The 25,074-nt window shown below is 38.7% G+C and overlaps 1 protein-coding gene across 5 annotated transcripts in view; it reads right to left on the bottom strand.

Moving 5' to 3' along the window:
• Positions 1–151: 151 nt before the first annotated feature.
• Positions 152–25,074, bottom strand: part of LOC107742126 (protein scribble homolog) — a 119,966-nt gene continuing 95,043 nt past the window's right edge. For 2 of the 5 annotated variants that reach the window (XM_016555015.1, XM_016555016.1), the window contains 24 exons: positions 24,088–24,330; positions 22,729–22,839; positions 22,440–22,616; positions 22,053–22,169; positions 21,740–21,928; positions 21,321–21,440; positions 21,180–21,236; positions 20,382–20,438; positions 20,048–20,128; positions 15,176–15,247; positions 14,086–14,133; positions 13,795–13,920; positions 13,095–13,205; positions 12,713–12,763; positions 12,019–12,162; positions 11,392–11,551; positions 11,086–11,293; positions 10,301–10,390; positions 10,034–10,216; positions 7,892–8,031; positions 7,720–7,757; positions 7,343–7,417; positions 4,159–4,204; positions 152–1,657 (listed from right to left, as the gene is read on the bottom strand). In XM_016555015.1, the coding sequence (XP_016410501.1) occupies positions 1,533–1,657; positions 4,159–4,204; positions 7,343–7,417; positions 7,720–7,757; positions 7,892–8,031; positions 10,034–10,216; positions 10,301–10,390; positions 11,086–11,293; positions 11,392–11,551; positions 12,019–12,162; positions 12,713–12,763; positions 13,095–13,205; positions 13,795–13,920; positions 14,086–14,133; positions 15,176–15,247; positions 20,048–20,128; positions 20,382–20,438; positions 21,180–21,236; positions 21,321–21,440; positions 21,740–21,928; positions 22,053–22,169; positions 22,440–22,616; positions 22,729–22,839; positions 24,088–24,330 (2,769 nt within the window). In that variant the 3' untranslated portion in view covers positions 152–1,532. The remainder of the gene's footprint in view (positions 1,658–4,158; positions 4,205–7,342; positions 7,418–7,719; positions 7,758–7,891; positions 8,032–10,033; positions 10,217–10,300; positions 10,391–11,085; positions 11,294–11,391; positions 11,552–12,018; positions 12,163–12,712; positions 12,764–13,094; positions 13,206–13,794; positions 13,921–14,085; positions 14,134–15,175; positions 15,248–20,047; positions 20,129–20,381; positions 20,439–21,179; positions 21,237–21,320; positions 21,441–21,739; positions 21,929–22,052; positions 22,170–22,439; positions 22,617–22,728; positions 22,840–24,087; positions 24,331–25,074) is intronic. The other 3 variants (XM_016555017.1, XM_016555019.1, XM_016555020.1) reach the window with 3 other exon arrangements.

The following is a 25,074-nucleotide window of genomic DNA, read 5'->3' on the forward strand; positions in this document are numbered from 1 at the left end:
TCATATTAGTCCTCACACAGGATTGACAGTAAAATTGCAATAAGCCAATATACAAACACAGGGATCAGTCGTCAAGACCCTGGTAGAATCATTTATACCCTTCAGACTTTAGTTTGGTCTTGGGGCAGAAAGGCTCAGATTTTTTTTTTTTTAGCATTTATACATTATTCACACGATGAGCTTTTCAGTGGCTTTGAAAGTTCAACTATTTAAAATGTAGATTAGAAAACATCTACTACCTTCACACACCTGTCAGAACAAGAGAAAGAAAAGATATGAGCAAGATTTGCAGATGTTTATAAAGACCAAATGTTCTCCGATGATTCAAATTCCTCCTCCCGCACCCAAAATGGTACCATCTGTTTATGGAGAGGTAAGGTTATGTCTGGCGAATGATGGGTTGTCAAAGAGTGAAATTCTCAAGTCTGGTCACTCTGTGTAGCAAAGGGAATGATTCAGTGTATAGATGGCCCAGAACAAGACGCAGAAATAAAAATAGTGAATGCATTTTAGTGTCCTTGAGGAAGATCATCACCAAAGGAACAAAAATCTTATGAAACCATTATCCACTTCATTTTATTCTCCTAGTCCATTAAAGGAAGACTAGAGATCAATTAAAAGGTTTAGAATGACGCTACTCAATACAGTAGGTCAGTCTTTATGATATGGCATGATCATACATATTAGGAAAAGGTTTATAACAGATCTTTAAATAAGGTCAGATGCAACCTTTCAAAAATATTACATTCATTTGCATCACCTTAAAGAAGAAATTCTGTTTCGAAACTGATAAGGACAGAAAATGGAAATAAAGCTTTATGGCAAGGCCTCATTTTCATTTTTAAAATGCTGCGTGCATGAAAATTTATCCCAAACCCAAAAATCTAAATTCGTCACAAAATAACAAGTAATCAGCTTATACATGTGTCAAAAAGCCTCAATTTGTTCCTCTATTGTATTGGAATCCCATAGATTAAAAACAGTATATTACATCAATAAATTACATTTAAAAGGAATAAAACTTTTTTCTGATTGTGAATTAAAGCAACAAAAGTGGAAGTCTGGCTTACATGGGGCAGTGAAGGTAGCAGTATGTCGTCTGCAAACTGAATCTCCCAAAAAATGAACAGAGTTACGTTTAAATAGCTCCTTTTCTGCCTTTCCACATTTTCATTTCTAGAGGAGGTTTTGAAAGTGTTTAGAAAGAAACACCCACAGCATCTCTTAAAATAACTCCGCTTCTAAAATGCCGACAGACAGAAAAACAGTAAAATAAGTAAATCAATCAGCCATCCTCTGGACCTCCCATAGTAAAATCTGAGCAACCCTTTTCAACTGAAAAGGCAAGACTAGTGTTCGGGAGATTCACCTCCCAACCTGTGTTGTGGGCACTGAAATAAGAGTGGTTTAATATCGGTCAACAATGTGTATTTCAGAGCATTCTAAGCCATGTGTGGCATCTCTTAGCATTAGATGATCACTATGTGTGTTTTATCTTCACAGTTCAGATGCATTAGTGTGTGAGTGTACGGTTATGTGGGCACTGGAGCCTCCAGGCTGCGGCGGCCCTGTCGTAGTTTGCGCTTGTTACTGTAGAGAGCCATCTCCTCTAGAGCAGATGTGGTGGCCACAGGAACTTCTGGATCTACAACAGACACTGAAAGGAGAGACAACAAATATATTAAATATTGCACTGTAAGAGGAGCTGCCGTCTTTCACGCTGCACAAGTAAAACGCCCCTTCATCCACGGAAAAACTGACAGCTTTTATTTATGCTTCAATACCATCCCCTTGTCTTTAAATGCATATCGATTTCAGTTTAAAACCCACACACTCCCGCAAAGCAGTGATTCAGGAGAACCATTCGGTGCGTAAGCTGAAAGGCAGAGCTGCACACCATGCAGAAAAAAACCCTGCAGAGCACTGATCACAATTGGGCACCTTTCGAGTACACTGTTATTGAGATTAGAAGCACACAGGTAAATATATATATATATATGAAAACATAAAACATGCAAGCTGCAAAAATTATGTTAGCATTTTTTACTGCTAATGCAGCAGAGAGCATTTTTTGAACTTTGAAAATCGCTTGATTATGTGGAGTAGGGATGCACAATATATTGGTACCATATCAATTATTGGCTAATATTAAAGATTTTGAAAGAAATTTATCCTTTTACACGGCTCTCTGGAATACTTGATTCTGATTCGTCAGTCTAAACAATGTTTTTAGTCCCACCCAAAATGTTTTTTTTTTTAAACACTTAAAATCAATATTTATTATTAACATTATTTGGTGAAAAGCCATCTAGTAAGTAGTATGACTGTACTTAATCCCTTAAATGCTAATCTTGTTTAAAAATTCAACCCAAATCAATATTTTGTGTCCAATTATTTACTCATGTGGCAAGTAGCTATGAAATAAGAGGGATAAATGTACACCCAGCTGGTTGACAATGACCAAAAAAAAAAAAACAACTGGCAAAATTATTTCATAATAACCAGCTAGACGCACAATATTCCTGACATATCTGTCAATATTAGATGTGCTATTAAGCATGCATATTTGCCCTGTTTTTATATTAAAAGCACCTTTGCCATCATCTCAAATTTAACTCAAACAAATATTTTAATGACACTGTTAAATGTTATCTTTAGCACTCAAACAACTGAAATCTCAATTTCATACTGTAAATTTACATTACATTTAAAAAGACTGATTTAAAATTTTTTTTTTTTAGGGTTTTACTTTCAATTTATTCAGACAGAATAGTACAGAATTACCATTGTTATCAGCCATAAAATAAAAATAATTATCAGCTTACAATTATCAGACAGAATTTGAATATCAGGGCATCCCTAGTTACCTATTGTGTCAACCAATGTTGATACACACTATGCCAAACAGAAGAGTAGATGTTTAAATCTTCACCCATTATAACACGTATGGTACTGTTATGGCAAACTGCAGCATGTGGCATCACATTCAGAGGGGTAGAATTGACATGCAGTTCTAGGGCTGGGCGATATGGCCAAAAAAAAAAAAAATTATATATCTGTATTTTCTAGCTGTACTGCGATATACAGTATATATCTCTGTTTTTCTATTTGGATGAAAAAAAATTATGTATTTTTAAAAATGTTATTATACATCCTGCCCGATGTTCTCCAATGGATCAATGTTCATATTAAAGGCTATGAAAACAAATATAGTGAATGTACCATGTACAGTAGGCTAAGCTATTATATTACGTGCAAAAAAGGGTTCAAATCAGATTACATTCTAACATTGTAACATTACAATTTAAAAACAAAAAAATAATGCTTTTTAAAGCAGAAGTTAAATTCACTTATCCAAAAATGAAAATAAAAGTACTGGCATGGCGCTCGTTCACTGAAGTCTTCAAGAGACTTGAAGGCTCGTCCATTTCTGACAGCAAAATGGAAATATTTCCATGACTTTCTAATGTTTACAGAAGGAGAAAATACCAGTGAAACGTAAGTTATGCACTGAGGAAAACACTGCATCTCTCTGTCAGCAAAACATGTATCTGTCAGAGCATCTGTCGGGGCAAGTCGCTTTAAACTATACATGTTAACTATATCTTACGAGTTATTTTAAAGCCCTTAATATAAATAATGTCTCATGTTTAGGACAAACTGGATTATGCACTCATTGCCTCATTCCATATCGTTTGTAAAAAATATATCGATAAATCGTACAAACTTGATATATCGCCCAGCCCTATGCAGTTCATGTCATCAGGATGTGTTGCAGGTAAAAGCGTTTGCCAGACGTTAGAGAACACGCCCATTTTGAAAAATTGGTAGAACTCTTAATCAAAGTAACCACGATTCCCTAAAAACAAGTTGAAGGATGAAAGCACAGAGAAACCCACTGCTCATCTGAACCTTACTCATTTTGAAGAAACTAGATTATAATCAAGTGCAGCACAGCAGGCTTCTTATCAAAAACCAATGCATATGCACACACACAAACACACACACACAGATCTCCTACCAAAATTAGAAGAGCACTTATCCAAGGAAGTCGCCTGTGTCAAGAGGACAATAACTGTGAGCCAAGTACTAGTGAACACAACGCATAAAGATACCCTGTACACTATAGCACTGACCCACAAATGATGAGGAACTTACCTGGGTTATCATCCATGAAGTGCACATCACCACCTGCACCAGGAGACTGCAAGAGAGAGACAGAGCGTGAGAGAAGGAAACGGAGTTCAGAAAGAATTCAACAGCTCATCTGTTTCTTTCCGGCAGAATAGACAATTGGAAGAGTGAAACCTTTAGGTGTCTCCCAAGAATAGCTCTTTTTGGCTGAAATGCAGAAATGCTGGGTGTAAATAATTTCTCATTCATTTTAAAAGACAAATGTAGATGACAAGATGAGGTCTTTTGAATGGCACAGAGGTTGTTTGGATCAACAGGCTCTTGACATCTGAACCACAGAGCTGTTCTGGGAGACGCCGCTTCACCTTCACCTGACCAGAAAGCACTTTGTAGGGGAGCTGCTGCTTCAGACTTGCACCACTGCTGTGGACAGACTTACTGAGGGACATCTAGATTAAAATGCCTCAGCTTCCTGTTTCATGTCCATAAGCCCTGAAAAATCCTCATGTTCCTCTGTCAGAGAGCCAGGGATGTGGTGTTATAATAATGCTGATAATGCCCCAATAACAATACTTTTTCCATCTCTTCACCTGCTAATTTTAAGAACCGGAAGAAAATGTATAATATACCAACCTCTGCTTTTCACAAAGCCCACTTAAAACTTCACACAACAGTCCTTCCAAACACAACACAGGCATGCTGTACAAACCTTCACCCCCACCAAAAACATGTTGCCAACATATTCCTTTTCATTTTTTTTTGAAAAGGCTCAAAAATCCCTTGGAAAAACCCTGAGAGCTGTATTAAATGATCCCAGTCAGGGTGAAGGTGCTTCTTCACACATTAAATCACATACCACAACATAAATACTCACAACACACAGCCAAAAAATGGAAGTCTCAAAAGGCCACCAAATAACACATAAGGATTCACCAGGCTTCCTGTACATTGCTTTGCTTGAATACAGTGTGCAGTAAATTAAGATCGACTAGCAGGCATTTTGAATTACCCGTTTCTAACATAATCAAACAAGACAAACATATCTTAAAGACGATTTCGAAAGGCGATTTTAAATGGGAACTTACACTACCGTTCAAAAGTGTGGGGTCGGTAAGTTTTTTGATGTTTTTGAAAGAAACATTAAAACAACACTGTGAATCGCAATACTATTTTAATATCTTTTAAAATGTAATTTATTCCTGTGATGGAAAACCTGAATTTCAAGCAGTCATTACTCCAGTCTTCAGTGGCACATGATCCATTAGAAATCATTCTAATATGCTGATTTGCTGCTTAAGAAACATATCAATTTAAATTCAATTAAGACGAAAAAAAAAAGTTAAAAAACAGCATTTATTGAAATCTTACTAAAAAAAATCTTACTAACCCCAACCTTTTAAACAGTGTATGTTTATAATATATATCCTTGTAAGCTTGTGTAAGGATGTATTATTACTAAAATGGAATGACATGTTTTACGCATACTTCTAAAGCTTAAAAAAAACAGCAGTCAATAACTAGTTGTAACATTTAACATTTATGACAAAATAGTAGTATTGTGTGGCTATTGTGAGAGAAACACAAAATTCCATATTATTACTAAAATGGAATGACATGTTTTACGCATACTTCTAAAGCTTAAAAAAAAAACAGCAGTCAATAACTAGTTGTAACATTTAACATTTATGACAAAATAGTAGTATTGTGTGGCTATTGTGAGAGAAACACAAAATTCCAGTTAAGTTAAAAAGTTTTGGCTGCATATCTGAAAAGACAAAAGCAGTAAACTGCTTGAGAATAAAAATGACAAAATATAAAAACATTGGTTTTAATTACATAAAATACTAAGAATATAAAAATATCCTTAAAAGACAAAATATAAACTCTTGATAGTACTATTGTTATCTGTCACTCTGGTTACAGGCTTTATTCAAGGCCGCCATGAGTTAGAGAAGAGGACTGACTTCTGTTGCCTGATCATACAGAAATTATTACGACATTATTATTTCTGTCTGAAAAGGACAATGTGAGAGTAACAGCTGTTAGCAAATATCAACCCCATACACGACATTGTCAGTGTAGCCTGAATTGCTATACTTACCAATTAAATAATGCAGGTCTTAAAAACATGTGCTCCACCCACTACACTCAACTGAAATCAATAAAATTTGAAAAATGTTCTGCTCAGCAAACCAGTGCATTAATTATACCTTTCAAAGAAAGATGCTGATTGTTGGTCATTGAAATAATCCAGATTAAGCAAATTTGATTGTCAAGGGATATGCTGAACAAACGTAAATGCTTTAGCTGAATCTTCACACCAAAATTATCATTCATTCAATATTTTGAGGGTTTTATTTAATTTCACAAGCCAATTTAGAATTGTGCCAGTCTCACAGATTTGGTGGTCTTTTGGTCTGGTATTAGAGGAACAGTATTGGAACATTAACAATCATAAAAATTACTTCACCCCACATGCCCAATTTCCCTTCATACAAAGATCCAGAAACACAACCACAAAACACCAAAGCAAGAAACACAAGTTCCTTTGTTCCCATGACCCCCTGCAACCCCAGTAGAACTGACTCTCCCAGTGACACCACATGAAACAGCCACATTCAGCTCTTTTACTCAATTTGATAGTCAAAAAATGGCCTTCAGACATGCTGTAGGCGTCAGACCAGTTTGGCCAAATGTGTGTTATTAGCTGCTGTCTGAGGGTGAGTGCATGAGGCTGTACACAGAGCAGAGGGAGGGAGAGGACAATGCAAAGACGTTTTCCTTCTGAGTGTTTTAGTGCATTAGTATGTTACCCCATGTTTTGGTTCAACGCAAAGCCCATGGACCAAACTGTAAACCCCACCTTTACGCTACATTCGCATACCCAGAAGAGAAGCACATGGTATTGACAATGTGTAGATTAAGAACAGGATGTGTTTTAAGCTGTGGAAATCATCCTCAGAGCCAAAAACTAAACCCAAATCGCTGACAACTAAGATCAAGAATGATGCTTAAAGCAGCAGTAACACGAATGACCATGCTGCTCACGTTGGCGAGTACAGGGCCCCTAATAGTTGACAGTTTTGAACTAGCTATCAGAAGGGCCAGGGAGAGAAGGAGCAGGGGAGCAGGGAAAGCCAGGAGGACAGGAGTGGCTCAAAGGGTTCGGGCAGGCTGGACTCCTCGATGCTTTGCATGCAGGCAATACCTGAATGTCGTAAACGGGTTTGGAAGAAGGAATGGCAGCAAATTGTCGGTAGTCAAACTTCTTTTCTGACAGGGACTAAAAGGACAGCAAACAGGCATAAGCAGTGGAGAGATGGAGAGAGAAAGAGGGGGGGAAATCAATATTGTAAAAGAGAGATGGCCGGATGGAGGGAGGGAAGGACAGAGATGTGTAAACGTACAAGAAGGAGAAAGGACAACAAAGAAAAGAGATAAAGGAAAAGTTCATGGATGTTGCTCTATATGCTATGGACATGAGTTAGAGTAAAGAATGACTTTATCATCGAAAGTAAAAAAAGTGGATTAGTCTCCCAAAACAACATAATCAACTAAATGAACAAACAAACAATTGTCTCATACCAGTCTGCCTGGTGAAGTCACTGCCCGTGGACTGATATCTGTTTAAGAAACAACAATGGATACATTTAACACAACTGACTTTTAAAAATGACCCAGTAACACACAACAGAGTATGAAAACAGAGCCCAGCATTGTTGTACTCTCTTTCAGAAAAGGTAAATGAGATCATCACCTTCCATTGGTGTTGGAGAGGGTGTGGGCGCAGGGGACGGTGACTCTGACAGCTGATCCAACGTGCCACGCTTCTTCCCCTCTTTAGACTTGGCAATGACCATCTGGGCCTTCAAAGCATCCTGCTCTAGAGACTTCATCCTGGAGAGAGAGGGAGATACAGTGAGACAGAGAGTGATAGGAGAAATGCAAACAGGATGAGAAGTGAAAGATAAGCAGAGGTGCTGTGCACACTGATTGGTTAATACAGGAGAAGTTAATTTTGATGGAGGCTGTCAAAAAAAATGTAGCAAACGTTATGAGAAGGAATCACACAAACTAGAGATGCACCGATTAGCTTTCATGCTGTAAAACAACCATGAAAGCTCAAGGGGGAAGAATACTATATAGGCATTATAGGACCACTGAGGTATCAACCACCAATGCACCATTAAAGGGATAATTCACCCAAAATTGAAAATTCTGTCATTATTTATTGAATTTGCATTTTTGGGTATTATCCTACTAAAGTCGTATGACCTTCTTTCTTTTTCAGACACACAAATAAAATGTGCTTGTCTAAATAACGACAGTGATTAGTGACCAGCTTTAACAAAAAAAATGCAAAAGTATCACAGAATGATCCCATTCAACTTGTGACATATTTTCCAAGGACATACAATAGGGTTTTGTAAAAAGACAAACCAAAATTGTATTTATTACTTAGTGAAAACCTGACCTTGGCCAATGGTTTGATGTAGATGACGGCAGGTTTATAAGACCGGGCAGGGTGAGTAGGTGAGTAAATAATGACTAAATTTTCATATTTGGATAAACTACTAATTTAAGCCAAGAACGTTAAGCTCTGCCAAACTGTGTTAGATTAGAGTTAGTTTCAGTATGGTGCGCACAGTCCATTCACAGACTCATATTGCAGACAAAAATGACTCAATCGTTCCAAAATCCCAAGCTCTAATCTTTAACCAGTGTGTTGCTATTTCAGATTTAGCCAAACTTAAACATCACCTAAAAAGCTGTGATTGGTCGTTTTTACCTTGCAATGTGGACCAAACATTGCTGAAATCTCTCACACATTTAAACTCAGTGAATATTGCTTTATTGAACACTGCCTACATGTGAAAAATGTCAAGTTTTAACACAGCTTCTATATGAAAGTAAGCAGGTGCTTCTAATGAAAGTCTTGGTATAGACTATAATTAGTATCAGTGCACCTCTAATAAAAAACAACTGCAAGCAACTTGAATAATGGCAAAGAAAAACACTTGTTATCAGGACAATACAAGACCTTTACTGGTACACAGATGGGAGGCAAAAGTGAGTGAGCAGAGAGAAGGAGGGAGTGTGCTACCAAACTAAATAAATAAAATAGCACATGTGCAGAAGCAGTAGTGGGTCTTGTGGGACACGTTCATCGTTCAGAAAAAGCCACCACAACATTTTTCACCCTTTACACACTATGCACTATAAAATGTCCACAAGCACCAAGCACCCCAAGCGGTGTCAGGCATCACAGCTAAGCCCCCATGATGCTTTCTGGCTGTTAAGGGCAGACCTGGGCTGACAGGAAGAGGAGGAGCAGGAAGTGGGAGGGGCTGCAGAGCTGCCTAGAGATGCTCTCACACGGGACTGGTAAAGCCGCTTAGCCAGGTCTTGCTCATACTGCCTTACGTCCTCCTCTAGACCACAAGGCCTTGGGAGCAGCAAGTAAGAAAGTAGAGAGGACAGAAGACGGTAACGCACAAAGAAAAGGAAAGAGAGGAAAAAGACTACAGATGAAAGAAAACACTATGAAACAGACAGTAAAGATTAAGAAGGGGAGGTTTGCATTGAAACTCAGGGCCATCAAAGACAAATGCACAACATGAGATGTGTATATAGAAATAAAATATATAAAATATCTATTTCATGGATTCCTATAACCAAAGAATGTGAAAATGTCTTTGATAGCCCGTTCATCAAGGGGAAGACATGATAAACTGGGTAAGCATTTACTTAGAGCCTGGAGAAAAAGATGAGATTAAAATACCACAAGTGGACAGCTCTTCAGAGATCAGCGTTACAGAGGAAAGGATGAGACTGGAGAGAGAAACACTCCTGATGTGATGCATTTCACATAACACATCATTCTCTCTGGCTGTTATACCTGGCTGCTCTCCACATGGCCCTTTTCTCTGCCTCCAGGGCTCGTTTTTCAGCAGGCGACAGCTCCTTGTCCAGGGCGACAGCAAGCTCCGGGCTCTGCATGCGTAATCGCTCTTGTTGCCTACGCTCTGCTTTGGCCGTCCGAATGGGAGCCACAGATTCACCGGGATAAACTGGGATCAAACTGTTAAGACAAACACTGGGTCAAGCAATTCAAATATCTTAAAAAATACAAAACTATACAGCGTTAGGTTTTAGCATTCCTCACCCCGTCATGGAGTTGGGTCTCTGTTCCAGTCTGAAGCTGTCTTCCACTGAATTCCGCTGAGAGTCTCCTTTACCGTCCACGGAGGAGGGACTGGATTGAAGAATGATAAATACATACTTTTTACTATTTTATTATTATTAAATGGTTTGATGAACCTTTCAAATGTTTGCGGTCAGAAATATTTTTAAATAAATTAAATTTTTTTTTTTTAGCAAGGACAAAATAAATTGATCAAAAGTGACAGCAAAAACATTTATAATGTTACAAAAGATTTCTATTTCAAATAAATGCTGTTCTTTTGAACTTTCTATTCATCAGAGAATCCTGAAAAAGATGTTTCACATTTTCCACAAAATATTAAGCAGCACAACTGTTTTCAAAATTGATAAAAGGAAATGTTTCCTGAGAAGCAAATCAGCCAATCATATTGGAATGATTTCTGAAAGATCATGTGACACTGAAGACTGAAATATTGGCTGCTGAAAATTCAGCTGTCACAGGAAAAAAAAAAAAATTTTTTTAACCAAATAAATGTCTTGTTTTTTTAAGAGACTTCTTTTAAAAACATAAATTGTTCCGACCCCACACTTTTAAATGGTAGTCTATATTTATGTATTTATTTTATTAATCAAAGATATCAGAATGGGAGTTCTAGATGTTCAGAGTGTGTTCTGTAATCAAAACTTCAATGATAAAAAGCAAACAAACAAAAAAAACCCACTCCCATATAAAAACAACTTTGCAACTTTGAAATACTAGCAAATGATTGAGCAAAAGTTGCTTACCCTGAGCTGCCACAGTGGCTGGGAGGTGTGGCACACTGCCTCAGAGATGGGGAACTGTGGCTTCCTAAGCTCTCGACCTTGTACTCCACACCATCAGGGACAACCTTTCCGTGAGCCTTCATATCTGCCACCTGCTTCGCCAGATCTTCCTCATCCTCCTCATCTTCATCCAGCATATACTCTTGTGTCCTTTGTTCAATTCGCTTTGCTGAGAAAAGTCATTGACAAACAATTTAGCATGATTCAACAATCAACTCAAGTTACTGTAGCTTAACATCAATGTTTGACAACTAAACAGACACAAACCTTCTTCCTCTTTCATTTTCTTCAAGTCATCTTCTCCCACAAGTGAGATGCGAGGTTTGGGTTTGTCTGGTGTTTGCTGCTTCACGTCAATCTCAAAATATTTCTGCCTGTCTCTGAAGGAGCGCTGCTCTGGGCCATCTCTGCCAATAGAGGAGGGGGTCTGAGAGAGAGAGAGCGAGAATTCAGATTTCAGATCAGTTGTAAAGAACACTATACATGCAACCAAATTTTACATGCATCCGACATGCAAGAGCAAGTCCCATTAATTCTGAAATTCAGACAATGATTAAAACTTTGCACAAATACACCAAATATTTGCCAATCCACCACCATGATGATGTAGTTATTGCATAATGTGCTGCTACTGCAAAAAGATTCAATTTGCTGCTCTCCTGAAGCCTTTTCTCACCAATAATAATTGCTTTGATTCAGAACACCGATCAATCTCGTTCCCATATTTTACCACAACGCATGCTGCCAGGTGATCGGGCTTCTTGACATTGCGGACACACAATTTATTATGTTTCTTTGTTGCAGTTCGAAGCGACACATACACCTGCACCACCACCACTCAAGTTTAGAGGAATCAAAGTGTCAGAGTGGTTTTGCTGGAAATCAGATGGGTACCTTCAACTCCACTGAGGGGCGAGACAAGCGTGGCACGGCTGCCAGGCTCCTGTACTCGTGGCGGTCAGATGAGAGGGAGGGATGAGGCCTGAGAGGACCACTGCCCTCAGCCTCATCCACAAACACCTCATTATTCAGCTCAGGCTGAAAGACCCATCATGTACAACATATCAACACCACACTTGCAAACAATATTGCGTTGTTAATTTGAGTTGTGGCGAGACAGTACAAACCAAATATGGGTTATGGGTCAGGCTCATACAAAAGTCATCATCATGTAGAAGAAATATTTGGAATACACTACACATCTTCTGAACAGATTTTCAAACACTATGTATCATACACTTTGAAATTTGAAAATGGTTACAGTGGAAAAACTGCTCATCATACACTAAATGATATAGGATCAGACTACCAAACTTTTAAATAATTCTGAACACAATAAACTCACACAGAAACACCTGATTTGTTGCTAGGAGACGCATGACAGATAAAAACAATGTGTTCTAAATTTGGCTCAAAATATCAAACATATTTAAAATCCTCAGACTAAACAGAACACAAGAAGTCACAATCTGCAGACTGACTTTTGGCAACTAGCATTGACTGGTCCAGACTAAACAAAAATTGTGTAGTGTATTCCAGCTTTAAATCCCCTTTAAAATAACACTTAACACAAATGAAGATGACATACCTCTGGTGATGGTTGCTTTGCGCTGAAATTGTTCCGTGGAGAGTAAAGATCCTAACAAATGAGAGTGAAAAGGAAAGATGATTCAGTAAAGACACTTAAAACAAAAAAAGCCACGCACACAAGACTTGAGTTGGACGAGAGGAAACACTTTACACACCGCCAGGAGTCAAACATCAAATCAAGAAACATTAAACAATCAAGTGACATGAATGACGCACATTAGTGTCCCTGTGAGATGAACTCCTGGATTCGACACCACCATATGAGTGACTCATGCACAAAAACAAACTCTCAAAGGAACAACATGTCCAACGGGAAGACCAAGCAATGGATGACGGGGGAACCACGACATGCTCACAACCTTGATGAGCATTTGTCCTACCTGTGGGGGTTCCAGTACAGCCAGGGAGTGTGGCACAGCTGCGAAGGCCTTATATACCTGCTTGATATTGATGGGGTATTCCTCATGTGTGTCAGGGGATGGGGCACGAGGCTGTACGAGGGGTCGGGGGGGTGGAAGGGTAGAGAAACAGACAGAGGACAAAAAGGATGGAACAGCTAATGAGAGACAGAGCAGCAAAGGCAGAGCACAGGAGGAAAATGCAGGGCTAGACCGCATGCAGATCGCGATCAGGATCATGCCAATGAAAGGATGGAGGGAGAGAATTTGACAGTATGAGGGAGGTCTGTGGTTATGGTGACTGGGGAAAATGACTCTGGACGATATTTTGGTTTACACTGGTATCCTGAGATAACGTGAGTGTAAACCTTGCTGTGCAAACAATGTGGTTTATGTGATTAGAGGAAGAAAAAAAATCCAAAAGAGGTGTCTTGATAGAAAACGGGCACAATGTTACTTGCAGTGAGAAGTTGATAAGTCTGTGTTTTCCAAAACAACCCGTTTCTTTGACCTGGATTATGGTGTGACTGTTTGTAAGGCTTAACAGGCACAATGCTAATCACACCTTGAAATGTATATGGACAAAATAAAACAACAGTCGCATTCTGTTGGCCTTAAGGCACTGGTAACTGAGGATGAAGGGGGGCCTCATTAGGGTTCAGACAGTGGTGAGGGATCTTACAGTGGTCTGAGAGCTGATGGGAGAGAGGCCATGCTGGAAAGGGTTGGGACTGCTGTGGCCATCCTGACTGGCTGGAGATACAGCGGGTCGCCCCCGAGAGAGAGGCTGGATGGCACCAGGTTTAGTCTAGAAAGAGAGAAAAACTTAATTGACAATAAATCCAACAATCAACCACAAATTATACAGTATTTCCAAGTTTAACATAATATGGCTATTAGTGTCATTCACATCAATATTACCATGAACTTGCTCTAGTATAATTTACAAGTTATCTGCATATTGAACACTCACTGATGTATTATCCTTGGTGTTTGCATTTGAAGGGAAATTAATGTTTGACTGAAAGAAAAAAAGACAAATATGAACATGATATAAAATTAAGTGGAAGAAAGAAAATTTTTACACATGGGATTGGTTTTCTGAAATCAAGTAACTTGGGCTCACATTAAATTATATTATCGTTTAAAAGCTTAGGGTTAGTACGATTTTTTTTAAAGAAATTAATACTTTTATTCAGCAAGGACGTATTAAATTGATGAAAAGTTACAGTAAAGACTGTCATTTTAGTTGAACTTTCTATTCGTCAAAGAATCCTGGAAAAAAAAAGTATCAGTTTCCACAAAAACTATTTACAATTATGATTTCTGAAGGATCATGTGACACTCAAGACTGGAATAATGGCTGGTGAAAATTCAATTAATTCTATTCAATTAATGTTAAATTGTTATAATGTTTCACAATACTACAGATTTTCCAGCATTTTTGATCAAACAAATGCAGCCTTGGTGAGCATACGAGACCTCTTTCAAATACATAAAAAAAAAAACGAATGACCCAAAACTTTTGAACGGTAACGTATATTATGTTATATTTACTACATATCATGATTGACAAGGCCTTAATACACAGTGTTAATCTACCAAGCTGTAGTTACACGCTCAATTGCTTGGTTTGGTGGAAATGCTAAATAAGAGTCAGAGAGCATGAAAAGCAGGACATGCTCAGAGTTACACAGGCCCTTAAACCATTCGTCTCTTAACATCTAATGCAAAGCCAAGTGCAGCTAGTGCTGGCCATACAAGGGCTAGTTAGCCCACTTACATATCGAACTTCCCTTCCAAGCATTGCAGAGGAAGATTTGGGGGACTGCAGAGAAATATGGAAATGTCATGACGAGGGGCGGAATGAAAGCACATAGGCCATCAACCAGAACACTACCCGAATGAACATGTAAACTAGGCCTGACTTTGACCATGCAAAACACCTGCATAAATCTGTAAGCCTTACCCATGGAAAATGTTTGACAGTCGCATGAAAACAAATGAGAAAAGAAAGGGCTGATGATGAAAAGGGAGTGAATATGCTCTGAAATGGTACTGACCTGTGAGTTGTGTGGAGAGTATGCAGCATCTCGGACAGGACTGTCAATCCTGTGAGGCTCAGACGGTGAAGACTGAAATACAAATAAAAGGAACATCCATCATGCTTGAGGTCAGTGAAGTATTGCACAAAGCAAGCAACAAGCAAAATTTGCCAAATTACAAAGTAGTGCATTAATAATAAATGATCATGTGCAGTTTTATAAAAGCAGTTCATCTTGATTTGATAACATTAATAGCAAACAATAAACAACTGCCTTAAACAGGTTTTAATATGCTTGCACATTGCAGTTCTATTTCTTGCTCTTACGACATGCTTGATGACAAATGTGTTGTATTCCGTGCCACAGATCATTTGTAATCAAGCAGTGGTGCCATAAAAATGCATTTTTTAAAACAGTGTCAAGAACATAATGTCATGCTACAGAAAATGACAATGTCATTAACGTTTCTTTAAAGACCATAGTGTTTCATATTCCTGTAAATGGTTGGTGGCTAGTCTGTATCTAAGGTGAGAGGCCTTAACCCTTCACCCTTTTTGTTCAGCACCTGTTGACTTCACATTTAAAGCATTCTTAGTCTCTCTGGGAATGTTCAAATGCCTCAAGAACATAAGGTTACACACATTACAGGGTCCCATTTTTGTATCTGCTTCGTTTTCTGCTTCACCTATTTTCAAAATATAGAAAATTTATATATAGACATGAACATTTCTGTGAAACAATTTTACAACCTAAGGATGCTTTCAAAGACATCTGTAAATCAAAAGCAGCAATCAGTAGAAACCTTTGGATGGCATTTGTGATTGAAGTGGTATGTTAACTCTAAATAGCTACTGATGACACACCATGCTTGACCAGAAAACACACTCAAGTCAGAAAACACACTCCTCAAGGCTGCTTGCCTTGTACAACCAGGGCTGCAGCTGCCCATGCCTGCCATAGCCCACAGGTGGCCCTGATAAAATGCGCTCCTCAGGAGGGCAGCCTTTGCTCTTGCGATTAGCCACAAGGAAGGGATTTTCACTAAAGCAGATTGGCTGGGAGTCCACAAGACATTCTTCTTCCTCATTAGCTTCTTGTGGGACTCCTAGAGATGGGATGCGTTCCCGTGTGTCGGCTTGGGGCTGTTTTGAAGCCGCTGAACTTGCGGCTGAGCAGACTGGAGACGAAGGGAGGGCAACGGGTTCTACATGGTACATAGAAGCATGGACTTTCTCAAAACCCAGGAGGTCTACAGGGCCGGCCGGCACAGCAGCCTCCATTGTGAAGAATGTAGCAAAGGAGGGAGAAAACTGAGGAATGAGAGAGAGAATACGATCGACAGAGACAAAAGGGAGAAATAACGTGAGAAGGAAACCAAAACAAATGAAAGAGCAGAGCAATTAATGATACACAAACGGGGGAAGAAAATGACATTCATCACATAAAAAATTAGAACACAGCAAATGTAAAAGCAAGGAAAGGAAAAGCTGTAAAGAGTGAAACAGATGGGTTTAGCCTGGCAGAGTTGGAAGGAAAAACAACCATGCTAAAGTTACAATCATCTACTAGTCACGCCGATTCAGATGAGTGAAGAGCTAAATACAGCTCTCCCATCATCCTGAGACATCTCACAGTAGACAGTCACTCAATCCAGAAGAACTTCTGCACTTAATCTGCTGTGTTTGCTGTAATATAGACTTCAGACTTGATAGAGTCTGTGCCAAACAGATTTGGCTCAATTATGTCTAAATTTAAAGAAACTGAATGAGAAAATTATATAATTTTAAATGAACTTTTATATTTTCAGTTTTAATTTTGATTTTTGTTTAAGCAATTTTGTGCTTGTCAAGTTTTTTAAAAATATATTTTTATTTCAATATTATATTTTTATTTCAGGTTTAGTTTTAGAAATGTAAGTACTTAAATTTATTTCAGTTAGTTGCCAAAGCAACATTTCTTTCTTGATTCAAGTTTTTAATCTAATGTTTTTATATATTATTTCAGCTTTATTTCAATTACTGAAAGTTATTTTTAATAGTTGTAGCTAACAATAACAACAATCATTCAGCGTAGACATAGTTACTACACTTTGTTTTTGCAGGGACTAGGGAGGTATTTACAATTAAAGGGGTCAAATGATGCGATTTCTATTTTTCCTTTTCTTTAGTGTGTTATGTAGCTATTTGTGCATGAATAAGATCTGCAGAGTTACAAAGCTCAAAGTCTCCCACAAAATGATTTATTCTATCTAAAAGAGAAGGCTGATCCAGACCGGGCTAAAACGCCTCATTGACAGGGTCACATCAAAGTGGAGTCAGCTTTCTTAATCGCGGCTTGTGTACTGCAAATACATACGAGCATCATCAGGGCTAGAACTGATGGTAAAACTAAGGACATTATTTACTGTCTTTACATTTATGTTGAAAGCTGAAGCTCGCGATAATGGAAAGGGGCGTTACATTTCCGACGCGTGCTTGTGGTGTTCGGCCAATCACAATGCACTGCGTCAGCTGGCCAATCAGAGCAGACTGTGCTTGTCGGAAGGAGGGACTTTGTAGAAAACGACGTGTTTGAGAGAGGCGGGGCATGGAGGAACAAAAATAATGTACAGTATTTGAAAAATGTTTTTTGAACATTAAAGCATGTCAACATATTCTGTTACACCAAATACACAAAATAATGATCTTTAAAATAGCATCATATGACCCCTTTAAAAAACGTATTCAACATTATGAACAACCATGAATGCTTGCTTTATACACAACCTAAAAGAAACTGTAATAAGTAGTTCTTAGACATTTACTTAACTGCTATTACTATTAAATATGCACCTTTACAAAGTATTATGAAACTATATTCTGGATTCTCATCACAGAAAAACAAAACAAAAAACTATTCAAATGTGGCTTCACAAACAGGTGCAATTGGTGGCACATAGTGATGCTTAAGATGTGGCTGTCGTATACAACTAATGGCCTCATACTGATAAAAGCTTCATTCAGTGACTCTTGTGCAGATAAAAGACACTGCTCTACAAAATAGCATCTATAAATAGCCGTGACTAAAATGTACTTCATATACCACAAAATCACATGAGGGAGAAAACTGTGCGCTAGTGTTTCCCTTTCTAAGAGCAGTCCACCCCCTCTCCATTCCTCACTTGACTTTGCTAACAGCTGCTAGTGCTATGGAGATTAAACATTCCTAGAAGAGAGACATAGGCTAAAAATGATTACAAAGGGACAAGCAATATCTTGTAGTTTGTAAAAACAAATTACAAAGCTCAAATTACATTTGTTACATTATATAACGTTATATCACATAAGGCAATAAATTATTGTATGAGGGATGTTTGTGTGCAATCAGCATAATACAATTTACAGACTGTTAGTAACAACTAACATTCAACACCCAACAACTGATAGATTTTGCTGTTATTTCAGTAATAAAATTCTAAATAAAGTGTAACAGATTTCACACAAAGAAAAAACATTAAGGAAAAGAAAAGAAAGAAAAAGTAGCCATAGAATTCAAGAAGGAATGAGACTAAGAGTTGTAGAATAATAGCAGTGGTACACTTACAGTAAGATGACAGGAGCAGATTCCAAGCGGCTCGACTCTAGATAACTTAACTGTCATGATCTTTTAAGGGTCCCTTCATCCTCAAAGGCCACACCCACCCATTAAACCATTCAGCCAATCAGCTCACTGCACTGTATCAAACCCTGGTGCTACTGAAGACTAAGCCAGCAGCTGGACTGCTTTACCTTTGGCACTACTAGTAAAAGGAGCACTACTGGACAAACGTATAACTTGACCTGATAAGGTTTTAGAAGACCAATACTAATGGACCAATATGCTAAGCATTCAAAAGCAAGTAAGGAAACATATCTGTAAGTTAAGTTTTGACCATATTTTTCCAGTAAAATCAGCACTAAAAATGAAAAAATCCACAGATTCCTAATGGTTATGATAAATGTATCTGTAATTCCACCAATCTGTTCGGACAACATTTTCTATAATCTCAGTTTCCATCAGTAGCCTACGTCAGATCATTTATTGTCTTGTGAAGCGTTAGGAATGGGCCAACAGTAGAGATGCACCGATACCACTGTTTCCAGAATGAGTTTGATACTGATACTTTCATTTTTGGTACTTGCCAATACCGAGTACCGATACCTGTAGTTTCAATGCATTTTTTTTAATTTTCACAAACATTGGGTACAGAAACCAAAAGAATATGAATCATGTAAGTCGGCTTCCTTTAGTAAATAGGTATTTCCTTCAGGTTTTTTCACACTTAAATATGCCTGTCAAAATGTATTGTACAAGTTTTTGTAACTTTCACTGTTAATTTTATTGCTCTATTATATTTCATCTTTAAGATAATAGCACAGTGCACATTAGAGCTCAATCCACTAAGCTTGCTTTGCTTAGCAGCTTGCACACATCAGCTATGCAGGTGTGAATACTGAATGTTTACATCATATTAATTACATACTGTACATGTACTTCTTGTTCTGAATCACTAATAACTCCATCCTGCTCTCAGTTTGTTCTGTTGTCTGTGTTCCTTTGTCTGGACACAGCACTGTTCATACGCTGTGTGGTATTGGTTTTGATATCAGAGCATTTTAATGAGTATGAGACCAGGAGCTCAGTATCAGGCCCGACACCAGTATCGGTGCATCCCTAGTCTACAGTGACCTTGCATCAGTAACAAAGGCTCATCTTATTGACTTGCAGCAGCCAGGGGGTATGTGCACCAAGGAAGCATCTGTTAGGAATTTCTTACCTGGCTTTTATGTCCAAACAAGTAATTTGAATGTTTTGTTTCTAGATGCTTTCTTGCCCATTTATTAAAACAAGTTTTTACATGTAGGTACTTACTCTATTAACTTTCTGTAGGCTAGTGGTAGGAAGAGCAGCCAGTGTCTTGTAGTCCAGTTTCAATGGTCCAGTGCTCAAATTCTGTAGATAGAGGGTTAGAAAGAGTATAATGAATGATCAGTGTTCATTGAAAGAACATGTTCAAAAATCTTCTAAACATTATTTAGATATTTCATTAAGTTTTGCGCATGAGGACACTGGATCTAAAGATCTTCTAGCGCTCAGAGGTTCAGATATGACTCATTTGTTCATGTTCAAGGTGACGGCTGGTCCCATGTTTCGCTCCTGAAGCCCTAATGTGGGCCATAAAGACAAGGAGGGCTTAAGGCCTCACCTCAGTTTCCTCCTCCAGCAAACGAGTTGCCTCCTCGCGCTCCAAGCGCATACGCTCCTTTACCAAAAGAGGGAAGGTAAGGAGGGGGTGGGGAAATGAAGTTTACCCAATCACACACATACACGGATACACATTATGCCCACACAAATATAGACACACATACACACATTCCGAAGGCATCCATTGCACAGATGGGAATGAGGTTTAGGTGATGCAAAATCGTGGATGAACAATAAAACCAGGGGACCATGAAGACATAAGAACATATGATGACATAACGAAAGAGATGAATGGAATGAGCAGAAACAAAATGTGATGTTTGGAATGAGCAGCACCCAAGATCATTCAGAAGGGTTTGGGGGAAAAGAGGGGCAGATAAGAGAAAGAAAAGGACAGATCCACATATATTAGTTGTAGTTATAGGGGAGATTTGGAAGTGGTCATCATTTTGATAGCATATTCTTATAATAATAATAATAATAATAATAATCTGTTATAAGAAAGGCGTTTAGGGGAAGGGAAATCACTCACCACTTTTTCCATCTCCTCCCGTTCCCACTGGGACGTCTCCCTCACCATCTCTACCTCCTGCAGGAAAGGTCAGAAAGATCATTCAGAAGGGTTTGGGGGAAAATAGGGGCAGATAAGAGAAAGAAAAGGACAGATCCACATATATTAGTTGTAGTTATGGGGAGATTTGGAAGTGGTCATCATTTTGATAGCATATTCTTATAATAATAATAATAATAATAATAATCTGTTATAAGAAAGGCGTTTAGGGGAAGGGAAATCACTCACCACTTTTTCCATCTCCTCCCGTTCCCACTGGGACGTCTCCCTCACCATCTCTACCTCCTGCAGGAAAGGTCAGACAGACAGATGTTATTTTTCCCATCCACTCCTCTGCTGTTCCTGCTCTGTGTGATGCATAGAGTTCACCTTCTGCATGATGTCAATCTCTTCAGGACTCAGGTCTCTGTCTACTGATGAGATGCTCTCCATACTGTTCTTACGAACAATACCTGCCGCAAACGGGTTCGCAATAACACCAGGGGATGCCTGAAAGAAATCAAATCAACAAATTTATGTAGTAGTACATACATGGATATCAGAATGCTTTCTAAGGGATCAAGTGACACTGAAGACTGGAATATAATGGCTGCTTTAAATTCACAATATTACTGTTTTTACTGTAATTTTAATCAAATAAATGTAGTCTTGCTGACCACAAGAGGCGTCTTTCAAAAACATAAAAAAGATCTTAAATTATTTCAAACATTGACTGATAGTGTCAATGCATATTTTATTATATTTATAATAATTTAAGTCACAGTTGGACACCAGAGCTAGGTCTTTACCTCTATGCCTGGAGCGTTTCTTGGGTCAAAGCCATCAGACACAAGCATGACCAAGGAGTCACCGGCAGCACGCAAGACCCTTACTGCTTCTGTGTGTGTCATACCCAGCAGACTGTTGTTGCCCACCTCAAGAATACGCATACCCACCCGCAGTCGGCCATCTCGTGCAGCAGCACCGCTGGAGCTCACCTATAGAATCAAGTGAGTAAAAAAACCAGGAAGTAGTGTTTTGAGGAAGTAGGCAAGTCGACCAGTACTTTTGATGTTATCAGAATCATGCAGGGTTTGAATCTTCTATCATGGTTTTGGTTACCTTGGAAATGAAGATGCCCTCATCTGTGGGGTCAAAGGGGTTGCCTGCATGGCCTTTAGCTCCGCCCCTGATGTTGATGCCCAGCTTTTCTCCAGGCTGCTTGTGGATGACAATCTCCTACAAAAAACACAGGGATGTTTTAGAGAGTATGCGAGGTTGTACTGATCTCATTAGGAGTTTCAAAAGTTTTTGAGATTTTTACCAAAATTAGTACAAGTACGAGTGTCTTTCACATTCCAGGCCATTTTGGCAGATTTTCAGGAAAAGCCCAAATCTGATATTTATTAGATCTGACTGAGCCAGGAGAACTTCACAGACCCGGTGACAACCGGCCATACTTCAGGGTTTTGCGTACAACTTCTCCTCTACTAATGAATGTGTGTATACCTGCATGCCAGGGGGCGAGGGATCTCTGCGCACAAGCATGCGGATCTCCTGCCTGTTGGATAGCAGGGCTCTAACAGCTTCCTGATGTGTGGCATGTCTTAGGTCGATGGCATTCACCTCCAATATACGATCGCCCACGCGAAGTCCACTCTCAGAGGCTAAGCCATTGGGGATGACCTACCCAGAAAAAATAAGGTCAGAAATCAATTCTGACAAAAGCTTCACTGACCACAAATCATGACATTCATTTTTGACATAAACGTGCATCATACTACATAATTTACTTTACCTTTGAGATGAACACCCCTGGCTCATTAATTCCAAAAGGGTGGCTGGCATGGTCGCTACCCCCTACAATGCTCAGACCCAAGGGACCACCTGCTTTGATCAGGGTCACTTCCTGTCCAGACAGAAATTCAGATGTATGAAAAAGGAGAACTGGGTTTGCAGTAGGTCTGATAAATGCAGAGATAAATACTCTTTGAAATTAATCAATAACTATGAATGTGATTTATTTTTTGTTTACATTACCATTCAAAATTTTGCGATTGGTAAGATTTTTTTGTTTGTTTTGTTTTGTAATGAAAAGAAGTCTCTAATGCTCACCAAGGCTGCATTTATTTGATAAAAAATACAGCAAAAACACAACAGCAATGTCATGAAATATTAATACATATTAAAATAACTGATTTTTAAAAAATACATTTTATAATGTAATTTAATCCTGTGACAGCAAAGCTGAATTTTCAAATCATTCAAATCATTGGTGCTCAAAAATATTTCCTATTATTATCAATGTAAACAGTTGCTTAGTGCTGCTTAATATTTTATTATGATATTCTTAACATCTGAATTTTTCTGTGGAAACTGTGGCAAAACATTTATTTGAAATATAAATCTTTTGTAGCATGAAATATCTTTACATACATATATATATATACATTAGGGCTGCACGATTAATCGAATGCGATTGTCATGCGCATTTTGTTAGTAAAGCCGGTTCTGTAATCAGCAGGAAATCATCATCACGTGCTTTCAGATGGAGCAGAATTTACTACACATAGCCGTAGTTCACTGACAAGTTACGCAAAAAAAATCGCAGACGATTTTATTACGCGATTATGAAATCGAAGAAATCGTTTGCTATAATGACAGCTGTTTGCATAGCTTCTCAGTGAACTACGGCTCTGTGAAGATAATGCTGCTCCATCTGAAAGCATGTGAAAATACCACATTTAATAACATATTTTTACTCCAAACTCACTTCATAACGTCAGTCGAGTGTTTGAAATAAATCCTTCTGTTACAAGGAAAATGAATGTTCAGTTATTTGTAATGGAGACGCATCTTCTAGGCAAGTCTACACAACTACATCAAGTGGGCACAAATAAAAATATCAAGGGAACATTAATTAAATACAAGAGCAATAGAGCAAATTTTAAAAGGCCAAATCACAATCCTCCTAACACCATTTTCTCTGTTGAGTGAGGCATTAAAACAGCAAAATGAAGCTGTTATGAGATTAAACTACAGCAAGCAGCATTTAAAGCGCTTTTTATCACTTTTAAATATTTCCTCAAATAGGGAGAAACACACACACACTCTCTCCCTGCAGGTTCAATGTCATACCATTAGTTCCAGCTCTCACCTCAATGGGGTATTCATCTTCCATGGGGCAGTTGAGATGGTTTCCAAGGTGCTCATCTCCTTCCTCTTGCTCAGGTGAGTCAGATGGCTCTGGAGGAGGGGGCGAATGAGGTCGAGTTCGAGGGGAGGCGCCCCCTGCACTGGCCTGGTCCCGTTCGACCAGGAGGGTGATGGTGGGGGAAGTGCCGGTAAGCAGCGCTACTGCCTGGTCATGTCTGGCCTCTGTCATGTCTACACCATTGATCTGGAGTGACAGCCAAACACCAGTGGGTCAGAGAGGGCCAATATGCCCTCATGCTGAGCTTGTGACATCTTACGGGCTTTTAATTGCTGTATGTAGCATTTCATTTAGCTGTGTTTTCAAGGAACACTACAGTCCAGGTGTTAGTTATGGGAAAAACGTTCCTGGTACAGAACTGATCTGGATCATGTGACAGCCAATGCTGAGCCCTCTCATGCATTCAAAGGGAAAGTGATTTCCACTTCACCTCATACTTGGGTTTTAAAAACCTGGGTTCTCAGTGAAAAATCATGCATCAAATAAAATGTTGAGACACATTTGACCAGGGAAGTGAAAAGAGAAGGGAATGTGCAATAGGAGAAAGAGGAAGTGCTGGAGATGCTTTAGGTAGCAAGATCACGTAGTGTGTTAGAGAAAGTATAAAAACAGCAGCCTCTAGAAAACCATGCCCAAACTCTACTACAGCGTGTCATATTTAAAGGGGTCATATGACGTTGCTAAAAAGAACATTATTTTGTGTATTTGGTGTAATGTGTTTATGCGGTTTAAGGTTAAAAAAACACATTATTTTCCACATATTGTACATTATTGTTGCTCCTCTATGCCCCGCCTTTCAGAAATGAGTCGATTTTTACAAAGCTCATCGGTCTGAAAAGCGAGGTGTGCTCTGATTGGCCAGCTATCCAGTGCGTTGTGATTGGCCGAATACCTCAAGCATGTGATGGAAATGTTACGCCCCTTACCATA

This window comes from Sinocyclocheilus rhinocerous, unplaced genomic scaffold, assembly GCF_001515625.1.
Source record: "Sinocyclocheilus rhinocerous isolate Xijiao unplaced genomic scaffold, SAMN03320098_v1.1 scaffold256, whole genome shotgun sequence".
NCBI lineage: Eukaryota > Metazoa > Chordata > Actinopteri > Cypriniformes > Cyprinidae > Sinocyclocheilus > Sinocyclocheilus rhinocerous.